This window comes from Pseudophryne corroboree, chromosome 11 (genome assembly GCF_028390025.1).
Source record: "Pseudophryne corroboree isolate aPseCor3 chromosome 11, aPseCor3.hap2, whole genome shotgun sequence".
In the NCBI taxonomy this organism is placed as follows: Eukaryota; Metazoa; Chordata; class Amphibia; order Anura; family Myobatrachidae; genus Pseudophryne; species Pseudophryne corroboree.
Window position 1 is genome coordinate 317,018,546 of NC_086454.1, and position 24,390 is coordinate 317,042,935.

The 24,390-nt window shown below is 44.4% G+C and overlaps 1 protein-coding gene across 4 annotated transcripts in view; it reads right to left on the reverse strand.

Moving 5' to 3' along the window:
* The window catches only part of BANP (BTG3 associated nuclear protein), a 753,599-nt gene that overhangs the window by 228,703 nt on the left and 500,506 nt on the right, over positions 1-24,390 (reverse strand). For all 4 annotated transcript variants that reach the window (XM_063945657.1, XM_063945659.1, XM_063945658.1 and 1 more), the window contains 3 exons: positions 7,104-7,234; positions 3,566-3,628; positions 976-1,020 (listed from right to left, as the gene is read on the reverse strand). In XM_063945657.1, coding sequence (XP_063801727.1) covers positions 976-1,020; positions 3,566-3,628; positions 7,104-7,234 — 239 coding nt within the window. The remainder of the gene's footprint in view (positions 1-975; positions 1,021-3,565; positions 3,629-7,103; positions 7,235-24,390) is intronic.

Below are 24,390 nucleotides of genomic sequence, written 5' to 3' on the forward strand. Positions count from 1 at the left end.
CTAAATTGTTCCTTTGGCAGGATGCTCGAGTCTAATGACACTCTCCTACCCAACCCAAGTACACCGTTCTCCGTGTGTTCGCTTGCTCTGCTGTTTGTTGATTTAAGCAGCTGTAGACTTAACACTCGAATATAATCACTTCAATATAATAAATGATTTTCATTGGTTTCTACAGAGGAGAGAAAGTAGACGCTGAAAAGGGGGCAATGAAAGCAAATGCCGAACTCATACACCTTACCCTGGCTGAAAATAATGGTCTGTATGCAAGGCAATCCTTTGGCCCACTTCCCCCCAGCAACCTAGGCTACCGAACAAGAAACAGACTCTACTGACGGAGACCAGACGACCATATGATGTAGACACAATGGCCTAGTAGAGCTTCTCAATAAATCCACCCAGAGATGCTTCTACATGGCATCACCTTTAAAACTTCCTGGTAAGCATTAGAAATGATTAGGTGTGCGACTACAAAGGAGTCGCAAAGGAAACCGCGAGAAGAGAGGTCCCCATCAATCCTGAAAAAAGCCTAAGAAGTCAATTTGCACGTGACCTGTTTCTCTAAGGAACAGAAGACAATGACCAGAGACAACTGCATTTCATTACAGTCACACCATAAGCTCGGATCCCAGCCAAATGACATAGAATGGAATATTACTCACGTTACCACGTCATTCAGGGCGGCCGGGAAGAGTTGGCATTGTGTAATAATTTACTGGTCCCATAAACACTTACAGAAATGTTTTAACGGTAAAAGTAAAGACAAATAGAATCTTGCCACTGATTTGTTTAGTCCACTTGCACTCTAGAAATAAGAGTGTCCATTATACTTAGGCTCTGTGTCATACAAGGTATTTGTGTTTGGTTTGTGGTTGTGAGTTTTCTGCGATGAGATCAGGCTACAACAGGCCGAGTGGACAGGAAAACAGCATTCGTATCTGAGCAGAGCAAATGATCACAATCATCGCAAAAGCTTACCTGTCCGTCCTGACCCACGTGGACTTGATGAATCTGCAGATTACCCTGGAAAACAACACAGACAAAGATGTTACGTAGGGGGATTAAAGACCACTTTCAAAGGAGCGCAAGAACTATTCATCGAGGCGCTTGTGTCAGTTTACTTTAGGAAGTCTATTAACACAGGAAACCCTTCGAACGGCTGCCATTTGTTGGCAATAAAACACGCCGTCATGTGCGCCTGTGTTTAAATGCCTTAACCACAGCCAGTACTCGGCCCTTGCAGAGTTTGTAAAATCCTGAACGTAAAACTGTGGGTTTTTTTTTTGTAATCTGGGTGAATGTTTGATTATTGTGAGAACACCGAAAGAATTTTAAGATACACTGTGAGATTCATCATCCTTTCATCAGATAACTACGGGGCTTTGATATCTAAATGTAAATTATTTTTTAAGCAAGTGAGGAAGAAAAGGAGAAGTCCTCTGATTTGCACGCGTCACTGGCGGAGATCTGGCTTTCCCTGATGGTGTCGGCTCTTCAAGCTTTTACCTGACAATAGCTCTCTGAGCATCGAGTGGAATCTGAACCATAGTGGAACAGCTTGTATGATAGCTCTTCCATTTCCTAATGTGATTTGTGCACTCTCTGAAGATAGTCACTTTAATCACTTTGACACTGCAGGTAATTTGATTCTGCTACAAAGCGCCTTTCCAGCCTATACGCACAGTCTAAAGCGATTATCCATTCAAAGATGTGTTTCATAAAGTCAAACAATTCATGAAATGATTCTTTTTTTGGGCAGCAGTTTGGTGGCATTCTCTCTCGCTCTCCCTCTGAGCCCTTTCAATGCAGGAGAATGGGGAAACAGTGGTGGAACTACCGTGGCACAAACTTGCCGTGAGATTACCGAATCTGTAGTATATCCAAGCCTCATGTAGCAGTAGTTGGGCTGCAAACACACTTTCACCTCTTCCAGCTTACTGAGGCTCCCTCTAGGAATCAGGCAGCGACACAGCAACTGATTAGTTACTAGTGTAGACTGCTTCCTATTGGTTACTACAGAAGCAGCCACGGAATGATCAGTAGATGGAGCTTCAGTTAGTCATCAGCTTTTCTGGTACCCCTTCCCCCTGATGCTAGTGACATTCATTGCAAATGAGGGTTAAGAGATACAATAGACCGCTGCTATATGAATAGAATGAAAAACTCCTTCAGTCCACTTTATACGTCTAACCAGGGCCGGTGTGCAACTATAGGATCCAATTTGCCAGACTCGAAAGGAGATAGTATCCTGATGTATTCCACTTAGGGGGACCCCAGCACCTCTGCTGTAGTCTGCGCAGGAAAACCACTGCAGGGACAACCGGGGAGGGGTTTGGGGAGGTCCGGGGAATGAAGCGCTGTCAGTGGGTTCAATACCAGCTTCCTCTCCTCTAATACATTTATGTACACCTTATACACACAGCTTGAAGGTAATACAATATTTTTAATATTTTTGTCCACAAAACAACGTTTGTGTACACTGAACCACCACAAAGCAAAGTTGTCACTATTACACTCGGAGCTCCTCAAATTCAGTATTTCTAAGGCTTCCATATTCAAAGGCAACAATGAAAGTCACGAAGTGTGTTTTCTGTATTAAACATACGTTTTTATACCTTTACTGTTCCTTTAATTCCATTGCAGCTGATGTAAGCTGCCAACTAACAATATACATTGGCGTTCCAAAAACCACTCAACTATGTAACACCTTCTGTCCCATTGTCCTCACGCTGCAAATCTCGCCGGTAGAAAGCCGATTTAGAAAGGAACACATCATACACATATAAATGTACAGCTCGGTGGAAACTAATAACTGACAGAGCCTACAAATTGTGAGTCTGCCGAGATATGAAACAGGTCTTTAAAAACCACAGGAGCTAAAATATTTGATTTTCCTGTAATGTCATCAGTTTTCACCCAATGTCAGAAACACAAATAAATTCTGTTGGTTATAGCAATGTGCTTGGTATGTAGCTGTGATCACAATGCACGGACCGCGGCCAACCGCACGCCGCTCGGCGCCAAGAGATCAATATGGCAGCCTTACTTTCCCTCCATGTGTGTGTTTTAGGGATTGGCACAGCAAAGGATAGACTGAGAGATGATGGCATTTATTACAACTTGTTCTTTTACACTAATCAAATGCGGCTGTAGATCTCCGTGGACAGCAGAGCTTACAATCACAGAGTCCTTATTACAGCTAATGGACGCACCCTGGATATCAGATGCTCTGTAAGACTCAATACTGTATGGCAGGGCTTTAGTAACCTATGTCTATCTAAATGCTGGGGATTCGCATGCCCTGGGATATGCAGGTACTTGTAGTTCCTCAATAGCTGGAGAGCCATAGGTTTCCCTAAATCCTGCCATAATACTACACATGCAGTCAGGTTGAGCTCTCCAGGTTTGAGCTGTGAATACCAGCTTAGTGTGACATTGATGTTTCTACTGTTCCCCCAGATGCATCCCAGAACCCCAGGCAGCAATGGAAACTCCCAGTGCCCATTAGGACAATTGTTCCAGTACTGGGTCTCTTCCCTTACAGTGCGAAAACGGAGGATAAAATTACCTCGCTGTCCTGCGTGATCTGAACCTGCTCTCCCTGTGGCACCTGGGCGATGTGTAGATGTCCCTGTAACACAACGGAGAAAGATGATGTAAGAAAATACACACAATACATAAGTACTACAGAGGGAACATGGTTTTCCATAGGGCCAAGGGATTAGATCTTCTACTCTATTAGATAATAACTGACTGCAAAGTAGTTTCTACAGAAACATTGAATATTGGCCCTCATTCCGAGTTGCTTTTAGCAGCATTGCACACGCTAGGCCGTCGCCCTCTGGGAGTGTATCTTAGCTTAGCAGAATAGCCAACGAAAGTTTAGCAGAATTGCTAATAAATATTTTCTTGCAGTTTCTGAGTATCTCCAAACCTACTCCTAGACTGCGATCTGCTCGGTCCGTTTAGTTCCTGGTTTGACGTCACAAACACGCCCTGAGTTCGGCCAGCCACTCCCCCGTTTCTCCAGACACTCCCGCATTTTTCCCTGGCACGCCTGTGTTTTTTAGCACACTCACGGAAAACGCTCAGTTACCACCCAGAAACGCCCCTTTCCTGTCAATCACTCACCGATCAGCAGTGCGACTGAAAAGCGCCGCACGAACAACAGCAAAACTGCGAAGTTTTTAGTTAAATAACTAAGTGCATGCGCGCTGCGTACCATGCGCATGCGCATTTAGCAACAAATCGCAGCATAGCGAAAATTGACAACGAGCGAACAACTCGGAATGACCACCATTGTGTTACAGTACGAGTTCCTGAATATAACTCAGTACAACTAAACCCACGCATTTCGGTTTATTGGGGGGGGGCCCTGATGGTCCAGTATCTACTGGCAAAGGGGTTCTCTATCAATCACAGTTCTCATCTTCTCACTGTCCTTGTTTTGGGAGATTTAAAAATACTCTATAGAAAGGAGAATAAAGATGCTCAATTTGGAATTCAGTCAGAAAGCCTTCTGACTTTTTATTTTTAAACAAGAACAATTGCCTGTGAATTTCAAAGAAACACAGCTCCCTCTATATCAAACAGCTTCATTTCCTTTGGAAGGAAGTAATCCTATTCATAAGAGGCAAAACAAAACATACTGAACTTATCAAACTGACAATAGGGACTCCGAGGAAAATTTCCAGCTCGAGCTTCATTCAGACTTGATAAAAAGACACTTTGCCTTCCGTTCCCCGTAGCCTGGCGGGAATTAACCCTCAGCCCTCTGTGGACGACTTTCACGGGGGCTTTTAATACACAGAACAAAATAGGTCTATACCATTCTAATGGAACACATTTAATTTCCTTCATCTCATTTTGCAGATTGTGAAAATGAGCATTTTAGTTTTCCTTTACAGTGCACCCTTCGCCTCGGTGATGTCACCAATTCCTAGTGCCCTGATAGGCTGCTTTCTCGTGAATATTATTGGTTCCGCCCAGAAAATGGCTGCCTCTGCCGGCAAGCGGCCAAAGACTAAAATGACATAAGAGATAATTGACAGGAAAAATCTGCTATTTATATAAAGATATATAGGAAGGCTTAACGTACTGATTTATGTGGTGAGCTGTGTTCCGTCCCTGTAAAAGTATAAACTGTTCTAATCACGACCACTTAGAAATGATAAACCACTGTCAGTGCACAGATACATTCACTTAGGGCTCAAAATACTGTATCAACAGTTATTACATTCCTAAAGAGCACTAGTGCCGGCCGGTATCCTGGGGCCTCGGAGCTGCTCTGTAAGGAAGAGATAGCAGCATTTGCTGGCTAAGAGCTTATACCAAAGGTCTGACGTTTTAGGATGCACTTTATCATATACAGTTATCAGCTTTCGAATTGGAATTAATGTTGATACAATAGTAAGACTATTATGCAAATGTGTCTTTGGACTGACAGTGGGTTAGAATTTTAAGTGGGCTTTTCCACTAGGAATATTATGTGCGCTCCCTAGTTAAAAATATCTAAAACCATAACTTTGCTCCTAGCCTGTACAGGTATATAACAGACAACAATGTCCAGCATATGCTTCCTCCTGTATTAGACCTAATTAATAGCAAGTCTTTGTTTTCTAACTATTTTCTCTCCCATATAATTTACATAGTTGTAGCTATCCCAAAGGTGATCATTTAACGCTGGCTGTAATATCTGGGCCTGGGAGACAGGGCTAGCTATGTTATACTATGGTACGGTGTGCCATCATATATGTTTCACATAATGATGAGTCAGTAATAGAGGAACACTGCACCACAGGAAATACTGTAGTATTTTGTGTTCCAATATATACGTTATTTCTTGCAGCTATCTACAACCATTGCCTAAAGCTTCTAGTGGGCAGAATCTGTAGAATAACAGGACACACTACAGACAATTACAGATGGTCTAATTCTGTTTGTGAGAAAGTACACTTAGGGCCTCATTCCGAGTTGATCGCTCGCTAGCAACTTTTAGCAGCCGTGCAAACGTATAGTCGCCGCCCACGGGGGAGTGTATTTTTCGCTTTGCAGGAGTGCGAACACCTGTGCAGCAGAGCGGCTGCAAACACATTTTGTGCAGAACAAGACTAGCCCTGTAATTACTTATTCTGTGCCATGATTGCTGCAACGAATGACACAGTAATGACGTCAGATACCCGCCCAGCAAATGCCCGGCCACGCCTGCGTTTTTCCAAACACTCCCAGAAAACGGTCAGTTGACACCCATAAACGCCCTCTTCCTGTCAATTTCCTTGCGTTCAGCTGTGCGAATGGAATCTTCGCTAGATCCAGTGCACAGCAGCGATGCTCTTTGTGTCCGTACAACGCACGTGCGCTTTGCGATGCATACGCATGTGCAGTTTTGCCATTTTTTTACCTGATCGCTGCACTGCGAAAATCGGCAGCGAGCGATCAACTCGGAATGACCCCCTTAGTCTTATGGGACTTTGTATAAGGAACGGGTGGGGGGGGGGGGGGGGCAGATTTCTTTTGCGGGGTGAAAAACTGAACCTGTCTGAAAACAGACACTCTGATCTCATAAATAACCGTTTCCTCGTTTCACTTGTCTGCAGGAGATTCTGTGATCACTTCTACAATACTTAAATCAATGTGTCTCTGCTCCAAGTTCTAGCTATCAACTGTGAAATTATGTGTCATTACTCTTCCTTTAATTGGCTGAAACCCGACAGAGGTATTTCTCTGAGATAATCTTACACTCTCTGGGAAAAAATCCATCGCCAGAGGAAATAAACTTTGCTTTATTGGATGGATATCTCTCTGAATTCACAGCCTTTCAGCCTTCACAGCATGAAGGGTCTCCGACTTGTTTTTTTTGTACCTAGCAAGGAAATTTCTAGGCTTTAAGAAACCATAAATATACTATACTTTAAAGTAGTAAAAGGGTCACCTGCTGGTGCCTTTACCCCGTTTATCCCAACTGTAATATGGAAACCACCTCTATGCCTAAGCCTCGAGTAGGCCATATGGAGCGCAATGCCAGGACTAAGTCCCCTTCACCTTAACAAACCTCACATAATGATAAAGATATGTACCTATCAATGGAACAGAATGTGGGAACCTACCACTTGGACCTGTCCGTCTTCTCCGATCTGATGGATCTGCACCTGCTGAGCATTGGCTAGCGCGTAATGCAGCGCCTGAGGCGGAGTCTGTTGCAGGTCACTGGAGGACGACACTGTATTCTGTACGCCATCTGCAAAGCGAGACAGACAAAATACGTAGCTGAGACTAAAACAGAACGTGCCGAAGAGAAATTAAATATTAACAAAGACATTCACAACAGAATTCTCTCTTCTCCGTTATTAACTGTCAGCTTCGTCTTTTCACTTTTTTCCGCTTTGATCCTCAAGAGCCCAGATTAAGATAAGGGAATATTAAGGCTGCAGAGGCATCAGTGTTTGTTCTGCCTTTAATATGTAATACTAAGTGGACAAAATAAAATCACTGTACCATTCACGTGCCAAACAAATGAATGACTGTGAAGGAGAACACTGACACAAGACAATTAAGGGTTCCCGCTATGCAGGTAACGCAGAGGTCAGCAACAAAATCCGGATTTGAGAGATTTGCGTTGTAACAGGCGGTGCGCCTTATCACAGATGCAAGTTAATAAAAAACCCACAGATTAATAAATGTACAGTATCTTTAAAATAAATGTAAACACACGACCAAGCGCAATACAGTTTATATGAGTTTTACTGGGCGGTAAAAAAAAAAATGCATTGCCTACGCTTGTATGTTTGTGGCCTATAATGCACAACAGATGTGATGTCTTCCTGCGGTGTCTGACCTTTGCGGGGTAATTCATATCTCTCATCTATGATCACTTGCTCCCTATTATGGGCCAGCACTGACGGGGTTAAACAGTAACTCTGGTTGGCTGGGACATGCCCTATAAATCTCCAGCACTTGGTGGGTGGCATTAGGAGGGGAAGCCAGGAGCAGACACTCGCAGCTGCTAACTGTCAGGGGTAGTTACACACAGACACATGTAATTACCCCAGCACTCGGGTGACAGGCCTGCCATTTCTAGATTGCCCGCGATGCACAGGTTTTAGCCATTTAATGTTATTGCTACTTTGTTTAGGGCAGAAATTATACTGGGCGTAACTTTTCATACTGGGCTTCTGTGCATTTCCTCCAGGAGAGCGTATGCCCTGGGTTCTGGCACCTGGAAGATGGCCACGGTCTGATGAACACTAATGTGTGGAAGAGTGTGTTCTAGAGAAGCACACAGCAGGGCCTGTATAGCGGTCTGCCAGCTGTCTGCATGGATGTGCACGGATGTTCTGTTGTAATTGCACAATGCAGATGCAGTATGAATAGGATGCATGTATTTGCAAAACAGCCGTAAATCCTTCATAACGGACTACCAGCCAGGGATGTCAGGCACGTCTTCAGGTTCATCACACAGGTTGGGCGAGGGATGGGAAACTTATGGAACCAAAAACAAGTAGTAATGGAAAATGCTGCAGAATAGTGTAAGCTGTATTGTCTCATTTATATCCTTTAATTTCAAGATTAATTAAGCTACTTAGCGTGGCTATATCTTTTAATGCCCATTTGCCATCTCTATAGGACACCTGCTTACTGTCACTAAGACGTGATCCCAATCATATGTCCCAGAGGTTGGGGCTGCGTTACCTGTGGGAAGGTTAGGGGGCTCGGTGGCAAGCGCACTCTATGGGTGTCACGGACACCCACACGGGGGGGATAGTCGCTTCTAGTCGCCATGCCAACTGTCGGTATTGTGAGAGTTCGGGATGTAGGGGAGTTATCGTGACCGTCAGTCACATAGCTACATCCCCACCCAAGCTTTGTCATTTCTTCTAGCTCCCCCATTTTGGATCTCCTGATCTTACTTTTTCCTACTCCAGCACAGTTACTCCTCTGACAACCACTCACACATAACATGAAGCTTTAATTTAACAAACCACTCCTCTTCATCTTATCCCCCATACTTACGGCACTGTATACTTTCAAATGTATCGCTTTCAGTCAACAGATCAAAGAAAGGACACAAAGGGGGGTATTCAATTGTTTGAAAAATCGATTTGGGTGTCCGTTTATTCCCATCTAATAGACAAGGGAAAAAACAGACATCCAACCGACTTTTCAAACATTTGAATTCCCCCCCAAAGAATGTTCTTTATGGTCTGCATGGTGTTACAGTCACCGTTGGGGATGGAAAAAATAGGCCCCTTTCATCACCACAGTCCTATAGCAAGAGCAATGCTTGCACTATTGATAGTTCCAGACCAATCAATGGGATCGATTCAATTCGGCAACAGTTGAATAGCGCCGGGAATTAGCTCCCGACGCTATTCAATTCAGCTCCAGTTAAGTCGGCGATGGCCCGTTCTCGACGACTTAACAGGTAGTTTTGTCGGGAGAACGGGCATTCTCCGACTTAACTACTCGCAGCTATGCTGGTTCCCGACAGAATCAGCCTCGCGCCAGCACTTTTGTCGGGTTTCTTCTCTCATCCCCTGGGGATGAGAGAAGAAACCCGACAATTGAGGGTCAGCCGTCGCTGTATTGAATAGCGCCGGGAGCAAACTCCCGGCGCTATTCAACTGTTGCAGAATTGAATCGACCCCAATAAGTAGGCTAGCAATATTGTTACACCGATCGCTCCATACTATGGTAGAACGCAGGGTACAGTATTCCCATAATAACAGCTGCATTCTCCAGGCACTTTGGAATACACTATCAAGGCAACACCCAGTCAGGAACAGATGAGATTGTACAACTGACAGGAGTTAGTACAAAGCGCTCATTTATAGAAAACAGTTTGAAAATAAATACATATATTTTTATTCAGTTCAACACAATCTGCTGAAATATTGATAAAGTGAGATGAAAAGAAACCCATTATCTCTGAATTTATGTCAGCAGTCTGAAATCACATCCGCAGACGTTCAACGAGCTGAGATAGTCTCCGAAATTCTCTGGCCAGGCGAAAGGAATATTTATCCATTTTTAAACATTTTTTTCCCCATAAAAATAAACACAAACATGAACAGCACACAAGCTGAAGGGAGGGTAAGACAGCCGTTCTGCAATTCACCACAATTAATCTCCCTGGCTCGACGTTTACAATTTTGATCTGTGAGAGAACCACTGGCGGAGGGCGAGAGGCTGCACAGCTGAGTTTGAGAGACAGCGCCCCTAAATTCATGCTGACCGCTCTCACCTGATTTATTCATTGGGGGCTTTTGGTGGCCAGCTGCACATGTGTAGTGTCATTTTTATTATACTGCAGCTTTATTCACATATAAACAAAACGTTGGGATTAAGCCTGGTTCCCGGAAATCTCCGCTGATAAACGTTCTCTGTTAGTGGCTGGCACCTATCCCTATGTTTGCTGTTTTTAGGATACAGACCCCCAGAAGCAGAGCCGGCCATAGCTATAGGCAAACTAGGCAATTGCCTAGGGCATTTGATATGCCTAGGGGCATCTGCAGCTTCTGCTGATTAAAATGATATGCGGCATGCCTATATTCTGTATGTAGCATTTCATATGCAGATACAGCCACAGTCTCACACAGTATATAGGCATGCTGCATATCATTTTAATCAGCAGAATCTGCTTGTGCATTCTAGCCACATAGCAATGCAAATAAGATGCATTTTCATAAAAAAGGTGCCCGACGTTAGCATTGAGGCAAGATTTATGAGTGTACATCTGTATCCAAGCAGAGGCAGAGGTCACAGTGTTAGTGGAAGTGTGAGTGCTGTGTGCATGTGAGTGGGTTGGTTGTGCAGTAGTGTTCAGAATATGTGTAAGGAGCATTATATGTGTCATGTAAAAATGCATTAATAATGTGCAACACATGTGTAAGGGGTACTATGTGTGTCATTATGTGTATAAGGGCATTAATAATGTGTGGCATATGTGTAACAGGGTACTACTGTGTGTGTCATTATGTGTATAGGGGCACTAATAATGTGCAGCAAATGTGTAGGGGGCACTATGTGTATCATTATGTGTATAAGGGTATTAATAATGTGCGGCATATATGTAAGGGACATTATGTGTAAAAGGGCATTAATAAAGGTTGTCATAATGTGTAAGGCACATTATGTTTATAAGGACATTAATAATGTGTAAGGGGCATTACTGTGTGGAATTATGTGTATAAATGCATTACTAATGTGTGGAATTATGTGTATAGGGTGCTCTACTATGTGGCGTTGCGTATAGAAAGGGCACTACTGTGTCATCTAATATGAATAAAGAGCAATAGGGTGTGGTGTGGTGTAATGTGAATAAGGAGCAATTCAATGTAATGTTATGTGAATAAGGGGCTCTACTGTGAGGAGTAATGTTTATAAGGTAAAGTAATACTACTGTGGGATGTAATATGAATTATGGACACTATCGCATGATCAAATGTGAATAAAGTTGCAGTACTGTGTGGCGTAATTGGAATTGGGGTTACTATTGTGTGGCCATGCCCCTTGCCAGCAAAAACACACCCTTTTTGGGCTGTGCGCCAAATGTGCGAACTGTTTCTATTTAAAATATAGGGGGTACAAACCCCAAAATAAGGACTGCTATGGGTGAGGGGTGATGGTGCTGGGAAAGAGGTGCAACCAGTGGTGGTGCTAGGGGGCACCAGCCAAAATCTTGCCTAGGGCATCATATTGGTTAGGGCCGGCCCTGCCCAGAAGGACAAAGAGATCCCTATTAGTTCTTTTCAAGGAACCACAGAAGAATCGGAAGTAGATTTATTGAAGGACAATGACCACTGAAGTCTACAGCAAAGGAAACAGACCTAACAAGTCTAGAAAGTATCTTTCTTAAACATTTAGAGTTTACGATATTGACTGTCGGCAATCTGTCGATCTCAGCTCATAGGATGATGTAGGGTGCGAAGTAGTAGTATCAGATTGAAACAATGTTACATTTGAAAACAATGACCTATATCCAGTAGGTCAACCCAAGCGATAACTGTATACGTATCTGATTTGGCCAATCAGAGGCCTCATAAGCGTGATGAGTCAATGAGCAAAGTAATTATTATAAATATTGGCCAACTACATCCTCACCAGAATAAAACTACAATCCCAAGAGCCGCAGCCAAGTAGAGTCTCCACACGGTACATTTGATGTGGTCTAAACCATCCAAATATAGCAACCACTATGTACCCAGCTGAATATGTTCTACCCACAGATTAGGGGGAAGATAACTAGAGAGAAAATTTCTAAATAATTCATGGAAAAATTCTAGAACAAGTGGTGTGATTTTGAGATTCGTTTTGCAATTTGGGCATAAATCAGAGAAATTACAGAAATACCCTTTACACTTTATTTGGGGGACAAACGGTCGTGATATTTTGTGTACTCCCTTGCTATCACAAATTGTGCTTATAGTATGTGCCAACCTTACAATGCATACGCTCACTCCAATTTTAAAAGCGGAACGATAAAACCACTGTCCCGTTACTTGTTCATGGGTTCTGCTTTCGTCCCACTAGACACGAGTCAAGAAATTAACTACATTTCATATCAACAGTAGCCACTGCTGGTTATAGGATATCACTATTAGTATTACATGAGATGCCACTTATTGGGACAGGTTCCAACAAGGTTCAGTTAAGTTCCAGAAAAAAAGTTGGACTTTGGAAACCTGAGATTTGCAGATGCTGGAAAGACATTTCCAGTAATAGTTTGATGCAGGATAAACCCTGCTCAGTGCAGAAGATAATCCATTCATAAACGTACAGACAAAGTAGCTCAGGTTATTTCCATCTGCCATTGACATTCCACGTGTAATACAGGGCAGATAACGTCAGGGGCTGTGATGCTGCTCAGTTCAGGATAACGCATTAGGTGAGCCTGCCATACCATGTGATTTTCCTTTATATGGATGTCAATCACAGATGGGCGTAGCAGCTATATGTACAAGCTCGTACGGTTTAGCGTGTCACTGTACCCCTAAGCTAGACCTCTTATACATGGCAATACCATTGATACAAGGCTTTCATCCTGCCATATTTGCCAGGTTCTCATTTAACGTATCTCGCTCTGAAAACCATCCCCAGGTTCTACATTCCTTATTACACTGGGGCTTTCCCAGAGAGGCCTCTTACATACCTAGAGCGCATTGTATAGAAAACACACCTTACACATCTTATAGTCTGGAGATGTAGGATACGCATTGTTATTCTATACAGGTACTTGCTTAGGAATAGTGTCCTTCTTGGCATAGACCACCAATGTCTTACCTGTTCTTACTTCTTCCATTAATAACACAATGGTAAAGGGGGTGATCAGCTCATTGCCAATTACATACCACCCAGCACGGCAGTGGCCGCACCTCCACAACCAGCACCAACAGTGGCGGGTGATATGGAAAGTCAACAAATTACATGGCAGCTCACATTTGTCTTCATTTATTTAGGGGATGGGGAACATTTTCTTCAATGACTTAAAAGATCAATTGTTGCCCTGCAGGCCATGCTGGGACATGTAGTTCCATAATCGATGCTGGAGAGCTACAGCTTGTCTAGTCTGCAGATCAATGGACTACTGTATAACGAGTGAAGCTATGATATTGTGAGAGAGTTAATCAGCCGTAACTGGCATTGCTGCAACACTTCACTGGCATTGCTGCAACACTTCACTGGCATTGCTGCAAAACTTCACAAAATACCTGATAAAACAAAAACATTCTCTGCAAATCCCACAAATAATCATAAAAATATTTGTCATTGTTCTTCGGGTCAGTATCTCCACACTGTCCAGCTGCGGACTGAAAGCACACAGTGTACGGCTTGCTTGCCGCAACCGCCGGTGACACAGAGTGACTCACTTGTTCAGCTTACTCCGGCCACTAGGCAGACGGCCTCACTGTCTATAATATGGTTGGGAAAGTCACTTTTTGGATGTTGTAAAACCATAAGTCAATCTGTTTTCAATTCAATCCTTGCAACCACTAAATGAAAGCATTTTCCCAGCGTTTCTCTACAGCACAGTCTCCGGCCTGCACAGACATGACACTAAGGTGTAACTTGTGACTCCCACATTAACCCTTATTACAAACATTCCTTACCCCAGGGGCCAATCCCTTGGGCTTTTTTCCGTATCACGGTTCCCCATCCACACCTTGGATCAATCATTATTTAAAGCCCTGGATTGTTCTTCTGCAGTTATTTCTAAAATGAGAAATATTTGGAAATCTAGTATGGATTTCGGTATGCAGTTTTCTTTCTTTTTTTTATCCAGCTCCCTTATATATTGGAGACAAATGAAACACAATATGTCTCTGAATGAGCTGCAGAGAATACCCAGGAATCACAGACAAATGTCAGATTACAGCAAATCCTGAAGTTTAGTCAGAGAATTCGGCTCTCGTCCAAATCCTGAAAATCTCTCTTACATCAGCTGGGCGATGTGATTAAATATTTACAAATGTTACTATTAGTAGCTGTAATTTCATTTAGTCACTCGCACAAAGGGATTATTAACGAACACAAAGTTCCCCGAACAAAAAAAATGTTGTGACAGGTTACAGAATGTTTATTTCTAGAGCAATTTGTTGAAAATTAAAATGTGATCATCAATGGAAGAGGAGTGACAATAACAATAGCAGCCAATGTTATTATTATTATTATCCTTTATTTATATGGCGCCACAAGGGTTCCGCAGCGCCCAATTACAGAGTACATATGCACATAATCAAAACAGGAAAACAGTGACTTACAGTTGATGACAATTTAGGACAAGTACAGGGTAACTAAGCATAACTACACCAGTAAATGACAGAGAAGTTCCAGGTGGCCAAAAAACTGCTTGATTTGGGCAGTTGAGGATTATTAAAGTAAGAAAAGGATAAGCACATGAGGGAAGAGGGCCCTGCTTGTGAGAGCTTACATTCTAAGGGATTGAAGTATAAAACTAATTGGAAGCGATTTGATAACTAGCGGGACTGATTCAATATCATCAGGCTTTGCACACATGGTCACTGAGAACCACATTAGTTAAAACTTGTTTTCATTTATCCTCACTTAAGGAGTATGGAACACATTGGGCTGATTCGGAGTCACACACAGAGGCGGCTATTGGCGGTCGCCTGTCTGCGGCTTTTAGTAAGCCTCAGCTTACTTAGACTGGCTGGCGGAACTCCTAGGCCGGGAGCAGGAACTCGGCATCCAAGCATGTAGTGCTGAGATACAGACCTGAGTGTGCTAGAAGCACCAGAGCAGTGCACAACACCCCAGGCAGAAAAGAGGAACTGCATGGATTGTGACAGGTGCAGGGTGCTAGAATTAACACTATAGGGGGTATGACTTTATTGTTTAGCAGCTCAGCTGGCACACCTCAGAGATTGGTTTCTACCTGATGGCAAAGGACTGCTTCCGGAGGCATTGATTGCTCAGGTGGGCCATTGCATGCTCTCCTGCAACTTCTCTTGGCCTCTGGATTGTTCCGGTATTGTCCTCAGTTATTGATACAAGCAATGAAGGTGTGGCCTGCCTCCCAGCCTTCTTCCGCTGATCCCCTCATTGACCGCGGGTCCCCGCCATGGAATAATGTTAGCTGCTGAACGGCTAAACCTGAAGGGTGGACTCAACTAGTGAGTATCCGGATGCTAGGTCGACCATAAGTTTGTTTGTTTGTTTGTTTTTAAATAGATTTATTTTACTTTTTCATACTTTTCCATCCACGTGGACTACAATTGGGAATAGTAACCTGCAAGCGAAGAGAGCCATACAAAGGGACATGGTGCACTAATTGGGGTTCCTGGTCATGTTACGGAGAAAACGACACCAAAAACATTTAAAAAAAACCAACTCATGTTGATCTTTTCATGTGTCAAACGTTTCACTGTGTCAACCTTTTTCACATGACAACCTTGTTCATGTCGACCAATTGTGGTCGACCTATTGACTGTGTACTTTGTTGGTAGCGTCTATTGGTCGACTTATAAACTACCTGCCTCTCTGTTGTATCGCTACCTTTAGCTCCGGCATGTGCTGGGGACACAATCTGCTTCCTCCATAGCTATAAGTTTCTCCCCTTCAAATGTATATGCAGTCGTTAGGTACCCAAAACAATGGTTTCCTCTATTTACTCCTATTTATTGGCTGCGGAGACTGATAACTTTTGCACAGACTCTGTACCAAAATGAATTGGGGGTATTAGATGGTAAAGACTGGGCTCTTGGGTCTTCACATAGAGCACAGCATCAGTAAGTTTTTTAACAATTTAGGGGGAATGTAATAGGATGTGAGAATCAGAAAGTGAGAGATTTTGTGAGAGCTTGAACCAGGCTGATTTTGCCATGTAAATGATTGCCAAAGACAGGAGAACTATAACAAAATCTCTCACTTTCTGATTCTCACACCCTATTACAATACCCCCTTTATCCACCACAGAGGTTAATGCAGGGCTCGATAAATCCCAGGGGCTAGGTCTCCATGGCCTCTAGATTTTACCGCCTGCAAGGAGTGCATGTGCTCAGTGTCCGTCATGGCCTGCACTGACTGCTGTTCCTGTCCATACCAGCCAGAGCTGAGTTCTCCTGTCTATCCCAGCTTGCGTTGTCTGCTGTCTCCAAACCCCGGCCACACATACAGCTCTCCTGCAAGAAGGTCTATGCGTGCTAGGGATTGCGCCTTTAGAGGGGTTAGTGATGTGGCCACAGGGGCGGCTGCGGAGAGGTGGTTTGCCTGGGTGTACCCCCTTACCTGTTTGGGCGTGGGATTTGATTGACCAAGGGGATAGCTGCTCATTAATGTGGTCGCAGGAGTTGTTGTTCACCAGAGGGGGCGGTGTAGAGTGGCCGTGTTCGGGCTGGGGGGTTGTCTGGGTTGCTTTTTTTTTTTTTTGGGGGGGGGGGGGGGGGGGGAATCTGGCTCCTACACTTTCTTCCTGGCTCCTAGATTTTAGAAAAACTTGTCATGCTCTGGGTTAATGGACCCCAGTCAGACTAGCCAAACTGGGGAGGAGGACAGAGTCCAAGTGTGTGATACTCCTAACAGACACTTCATGCATCTACTGTGTGCTTCTTCTGAGCTCTCACTTGTCTGGTCTGCAGTTACAGACTGCATGGTGAGAACAGGGGGGTGTATCCCTATTTTCCATCCTAGATTGTGCATTTTTGGGATTAGTATGGATGACTTTATGCCCTTTGCTCTCCAATGCTGACAGATGGCTTGAACACCACCTGCTTTCGCTGAGTGGGTGGCCTTGGTTAACTAGTAGTATACTGTTGGCCATGAGCACTTTGTGTATTATAGTAGACATGGTCTCCCTGAGAAGATATGTTCAAGATGGCAGGAGTCCACTGCTTAAACCAATGTCTTTGTTACCCGTGGGTGTCATTGCTGTATGTGCTTACTTTTGATGCATTTGATACTTTTTAATGAATTCAGACTTCTATATCTGCCTATGTCTGGTTGTTATATATTTTTTATCTTCTGGTTGACATACACACTTGTTTAAAAAAAAAAAAAAACCCATAACAATAAAAATACAAATTTGAAAACATAATTTACATGGATATCATCTTTAATTATGAAGGAATTCTTAAAAGTCATTTACAACTGTAAGGAGTCTGAAATTCATGCTGTAAATATGGTTCTAGGACCAGAGGACACAGAACTGTCAAAAGCAATAGATCACTCCAAGCCCCATGTCCTCCCACCGCGCAGCACTGTCTCCTCCATACTATATACACTGCTCAAAAAAATAAAGGGAACACTTAAACAACACAATGTAACTCCAAGTCAATCACACTTCTGTGAAATCAAACCGTCCACTTCGGAGCAACACTGATTGACAATCAATTTCACATGCTGTTGTGCAAATGGAATAGACAACAGGTGGAAATTATAGGCAATTAGCAAGACACCCCCAATAAAGGAGTTGTTCTGAAGGTGGTGACCACAGACCACTTCTCAGCTCCTATGCTTTCTGACTGATGTTTTGGTCACTTTTGAAAGCTGCCGGTACTTTCACTCTAGTAGTAGCATGACACGGAGTCTACAACCCACACAAGTGGCTCAGGTAGTGCAGCTCATCCAGGATGGCACATCAATGCGAGCTGTGGCAAGGTGGTTTGCTGTGTCTGTCAGCGTAGTGTCCAGAGCATGGAGGCGCTACCAGGAGACAGGCCAGTACATCAGGAGACGTGGAGGAGGCCGTAGGCGTGCAACAACCCAGCAGCAGGACCGCTACCTCCGCCTTTGTGCAAGAAGGAACAGGAGGAGCACTGCCAGAGCCCTGCAAAATGACCTCCAGCAAGCCACAAATGTGCATGTGTCTACTCAAACGATCAGAGACAGACTCCATGAGGGTGGTATGAGGGCCCGATGTCCACAGGTGGGGGTTGTGCTTACAGCCCAACACCGTGCAGGACGTTTGGCATTTGCCAGAGAACACCAAGATTGGCAAATTCGCCACTGGCGCCCTGTGCTCTTCACAGATGAAAGCAGGTTCTCACTGAGCACATGTGACAGACGTGACAGAGTCTGGAGATGCCAAGGAGAACGTTCTGCTGCCTGCAACATCCTCCAGCATGACCGGTTTGGCAGTGGGTCAGTAATGGTGTGGGGTGGCATTTCTTTGGGGGGCCACACAGCCCTCCATGTGCTCGCCAGAGGTAGCCTGACTGCCATTAGGTACCGAGATGAGATCCTCAGACCCCTTGTGAGACCATATGCTGGTGCGGTTGGCCCTGGGTTCCTCCTAATGCAAGACAATTCTAGACCTCATGTGGCTGGAGTGGGTCAGCAGTTCCTGCAAGACGAAGGCATTGATGCTATGGACTGGCCCGCCCGTTCCCCAGACCTGAATCCAATTGAGCACATCTGGGACATCATGTCTCGCTCCATCCACCAACGCCACGTTGCACCACAGACTGTCCAGGAGTTGGCGGATGCTTTAGTCCAGGTCTGGGAGGAGATCCCTCAGGAGACCATCCGCCACCTCATCAGGAGCATGCCCAGGCGTTGTAGGGAGGTCATTCAGGCACGTGGAGGCCACACACACTACTGAGCCTCATTTTGACTTGTTTTAAGGACATTACATCAAAGTTGGATCAGCCTGTAGTGTGTTTTTCCACTTTAATTTTGAGTGTGACTCCAAATCCAGACCTCCATGGGTTAATAAATTTGATTTCCATTGATAATTTTTGTGTGATTTTGTTGTCAGCACATTCAACTATGTAAAGAACAAAGTATTTAATAAGAATATTTTATTCATTCAGATCTAGGATGTGTTATTTTAGTGTTCCCTTTATTTTTTTGAGCAGTGTATATTATTACTAACATTTATTTATACGTTGCAAAAGGGGCGACGACCGGGTCCATTACTCAAAGCGGAGGTGTGTCACGGACCTGAGATGGAAATTCGAGTAACCTGAAGGTTACTCAGATGACCGATGGTCCCACAGAGTGATCGGATGGTGCATCTTGAGACGCACCAGCTAATCATGGAAACAGCCAGGAGGCGTCTATTTACACCAGACGCATCTAAGTCATACCGGAATCTCACGACATATGGCGTTAAAGTGACAGGTGTATGACGACACATCTGCATAAAGCAAGAACCCTGTGTAATTCGCAATATGTGCAAATGGTAGGACATAGGAACGGCGTCCCCACTCACGTAATGTTACTGCCCAACCCACAGCGTCGCAGCCCCATCACGGACACAGCAAAACTTCATGGGAGAGAGGCTGCAATGTCGCTGGTTCCTAATGGATGCGATAAAGCTGCATTATCATGAGGCCTGGACAAGTCCACTGCATGCAGACAATGGGGGTCATTCGGTCCCGATCGCATGCTGCACTTTTTTGTAGCTGTGCGATTGGGTCGGACCTGTGCATGCGCTACGGCTACAATGCGCAGTCGCTTCGTTAACCGGCGACGGCCGTCGCTGGACAATGACAAGAACTACAAAGAAAGACTTCCCAGCGGCGAACACAAGAAGATTGACAGGCAGAAGGTGCATCTGGGCGTCAACTGACCGTTTTTGGGGAGTGGTGAGTCCAACGCAGGCGTGTTGAGGCGTTTGGAGGGCGGATGTCTGACGTCAATTCCGGGACCTGACAGACTGAAGTGATCACAGTGGGTAAGTAAGTCCAGACCTACTCCTAAACTGCACAAAATGTTTTGCATAGCTCGACTGCACAAGCGAACGCAGCCTTGCTATGCAAAAATACACTCCCCCATAGGCGGCGACTATCTGATCGCACAGCAGCTAAAAACAGCTACCGTACGATCAACTCGGAATGAGGGCCAAAGTGAGAACTTAAAAAATAGTTCCACTGGCTCCACACAAAACCAGTAGTGATGAATTTATGACAGTAAAGGGCCCCATACACTAGGACGATAATGCCCGATTTCGGGCATTCGGCCCGATATATCGGATGAAATCTGGCATTTTGGTGGTGTTTGCGATCCGATGCGCGTTCCCGTGAGCATCGGATCGGATCCTTCAGATTGAATGTTCTGCACATTCAATCTGGTCCGACCCCGCAGGCATGGCTGGGATCGCCCAAGATACATTGTATGCAAAAGGACAGCATACGATGTATCTTGGGCGATCCTGCCCCCCCGGAGGCTGCGGGGGTGATCGCCTGCGACATGTCAGACGGACATGTCGCGTAAGTGTATGGGGCCCTTAACACCTGTAATGGCCTTTTATTCTCTCCCAGTACAGGGCAGCAGAGCAATTCTTTCATCCATGTGCTTATTAGGTATCTGGCAGTGAGACCCCTCCCTCTATGATATCGCACTCACCCCACCTCCACCCACTGCCACAAATCTGTAACGCCAAAACTGATGATTTGTGAGAGGATTACCGCACTTGGATTAGACTGACATGAGGGCACTGGAAGGATATAAAGGGATTACTTATGGAACGGATATAATTAAATCTCTCTAGTAAACTCTGTGTACTGCCAGCAGGCTTACTTACACATTCACTGAGGATAAAGCTATGTAACAAGAACAATAATTCTGCATTTTAGATAAATGGAAATTAAAACCAGCAGTATTCGCATAACCCTCAACCGCCCCGACATTAGTGGGACAGTCCCAACATGAGGGGACTTTCCCACTGCCCTACAGGCGGCCCGTTTGTCCCATGTTTAAAAGTAATAACCACGCCCACTGGTAGTGTGGCCACACCCAGTATCTGGATTCATTTTATTATTCCTGGGCTGTACAGATCCCTGGGCTATGGGTGAAAATTAAAGTTTAAATGATGAGTTCAATCTAACAGATCTGGTGTAGGTTGGGGCAGAGCAGTGCATTACCGGGCCCCATAGCAAAATGTGGGAAAGGGCCCGGTGACCTCTCTCTATTGGCCTTCTTACCATAAGTGTGTCTGGCACATGCTCAACTAGAGCCTAGACCATGGGTCCTTTGATGGTGGTGACCTGGCCCACCCTATACCCGAACCCATTTCTTCTGCAGCCCCACCAGTGTATAGGTTACAAAGATTCATAGGTCCTATAACAGATTATACCACCCGGCAAATCTGCCTAATGTGACGGAGCAAGAAACCACAAAACAGCGAGTGCAGTTATTTCCCGGATTCTCTCTAGAATGAGGACTAGGTAACATCTGCGCTCTGCAATAAGACTTTACTGGGAATGCCAAATAATTCAAACCGTCATGACAAATCCACTATAACATGCAACTCTGACACCTTCCAAGCTGTTACCAGCAGCTAGCGGTAACCATCCATCTTGATCTGCTGAGAGATACACCCAGTCGCAGCACATGTGGGCGCTTATCATAATCTACAACGCACAGAGCCATGAGCCACGTCCAGCACTGAGGATCCCCAAGGAAAACGTCAACACAGTTTAAACAATCGTAGTAATTTGTTATGTAGGCTTGGAATAACGATTTGGCATGATAGTTAGTATTACAGCGGCTTTCACAGTTCATCTATCGATCAAATCTGGAGCGTTTAACAACTGCAGACTTACTGAGCTACAAGCGGAAAGCTTTGATGCGACAGAAGTTTGCAGCACAGTTCAATATGACCTTAGGGGTCCTTCTCGGAACTGGAGAAAATGAGATGCTACGATCTGGATAAACAGCAAGGCTTCACCATCGTAACAAAGGCTGACAGCTCACATATTTGGACAAAGCCAGGCAACACAGTCTTCGAGAAGAGGAAAATAAAACATAACACATATGCTGTGACGATTAGATGCTGGCTGTTGGGAGAGCGGCACAAACTACATGCTCAGTCTCTTGCACAACTAAGTGTGATGTACTGTATCCAACGTAACATGCCAGAGGAAAACACGGAGACGCAACTTGTGATCCCAACAATCTATTCCAATTGCCTGGTTGGAAAACACCGTACCCAAAGCTCAATGTGCTTCATTCCTTCAGTATACCAATGGATGAGAACAGCGTGAGATAAATCATAGAGACCAAAGGGAATAAATACAATTTTATTAGTCAGGAAGCAAAAGTTGAAATAACCATGCGCAGCCAATGGAAACACATTACCACGGTTACCAACACATTCTTCACTTATCTGTGCCTTAAAGATTCCATAAACATCAACAATGGTACATTCATTTATGAAGCATTGGGTCAAAAAGCGATGTTTGGTGTTACTCTGACAATACAGTGCAAATCTGTTCAAAAGTAAAGTTGGATTGAGCATTTCATCCTCTATTCACCACATCTTCAGGACAGTGTCCTACTGGGATATAGCTAGGCTTACCATACTATCCCTTTAAACAGGGACACTCATGAAGTACACAGGTTTTGTGGCTGGCTGACTTTGAGCCTGCATTCCACCTGGTTTTAATCAGCCACGGAACCTGTGTAATCCATGAGTGTCCCAGTTTAAAGGAATAGTATGGTAAGCCTAGATATATAGCTGAATACAAATCAGGAATTTCAGTTAGTCAAGCTCCTGTGACATCACTGTCCTTGCCATGTGTATGTACTGAATCAACCAATCCCCACCGTGCATTTCTGCAACCTCGTTGCTCACACTGCTGGCTCTTACAGAGTGCAACGCCCCTCCAAAGGTGGGCACCTCAGGCAAATAGTACGATGGTAATTTTCTGTAAAGTATAAGTACTTACAGTACTTCACGGGCTCAGTTATAATCAGTATATGTGTATAAATTAAATATGAAATTGTGATTTCATTTGCTATTTAACGCTTAAGTGCTTAGCTGAGTTATTAAATATTCTTAAAGATTTTTTAAAACTATTTCATTACCACAAAAGTGAATATGGTTCTATTCACCGATGAAGACTAGACCACACAAAAAAACTCTAAATATATAACTTTCCTACTGAAGGCAGCAGCAGAAAATGTTAATCTTTTTCTCTCCTGTAAACGGAATTTCAGAGCTAATGTGGCTTGACGGGTCAAACGCGTAGAAAAATATTATATAAAAAAACCTTTGCCAATCAAAAGCTCAGAACATATTGTACCAATCTATTCTCATGACTAGCCGGTGTTTGTACATGCCAATTCCATCTTCGGCCTCCTCTATTTTATTATGTTCTAAATGAAGCTGAAAGGTAATAAAAAATCTCTGCTGACTTGTCAGCCATGTTCATTTCAAGTAAACCTTGACCTATTAATGACTTGGGATGAGCCCTTCCCCACTTGCACCCCCTGTTTAGGAATATGGTGCGCTCGCTGGATAAACAGCTCCGGTTACTTCAAGCACATCACTCTCGTCTAACCTTCATTTACAATTCCGCAGCCAGTGTTTCAAATCAGGTTAAATAGCTTGTGACAGGACGATACCGTACGAAAGCACTCGCAGCTTCCGCGTCCCGTTGACTGCGCACAGAATGGAAGGTCAAGCCGCACGAGGCCTGACCACATAGGGGATTCCCGCTTACCGTCAGTAACCGCCTGTTACTGACTCCACCCACTGCGCTGTGGGCGGGTTCTCGCTGCCACCACCAAACTCCTAACCTGCCGTGGCGTTTGGAACCACGGTTCTGCTCTGTATGTGCCGACGCACTGCTTTACCACACCTGTGTGGTGTCGACGAATCCCCACTAGCCACTTGCTAGGCCTCTACCGGTAGCTGGCGGAAGGCGGAGCTTGGAGACGTCAGGTGCTTCCCTGGACAGCCGGAGAACGGGGCTAGGTTTGGCCTAACCCTGTTGGTCACAAGATGAAGCAGTCTTCTTGAGGCAAAGGTGTTTATTGCTCAAATAACCTTTAAAAAGGCTCCTCCCTATTGCTAGGGGCAACGGCATACAATCAAGATCTTTTCAGCAGAAGAAGATGTTACAATACACCATCCTATGGGCCAACTGCCCTTCTTTTATCCCTCTCCAAGACCCCTTACCACAGGGGGTAAGCCCGCCCTGTGGTGTACAA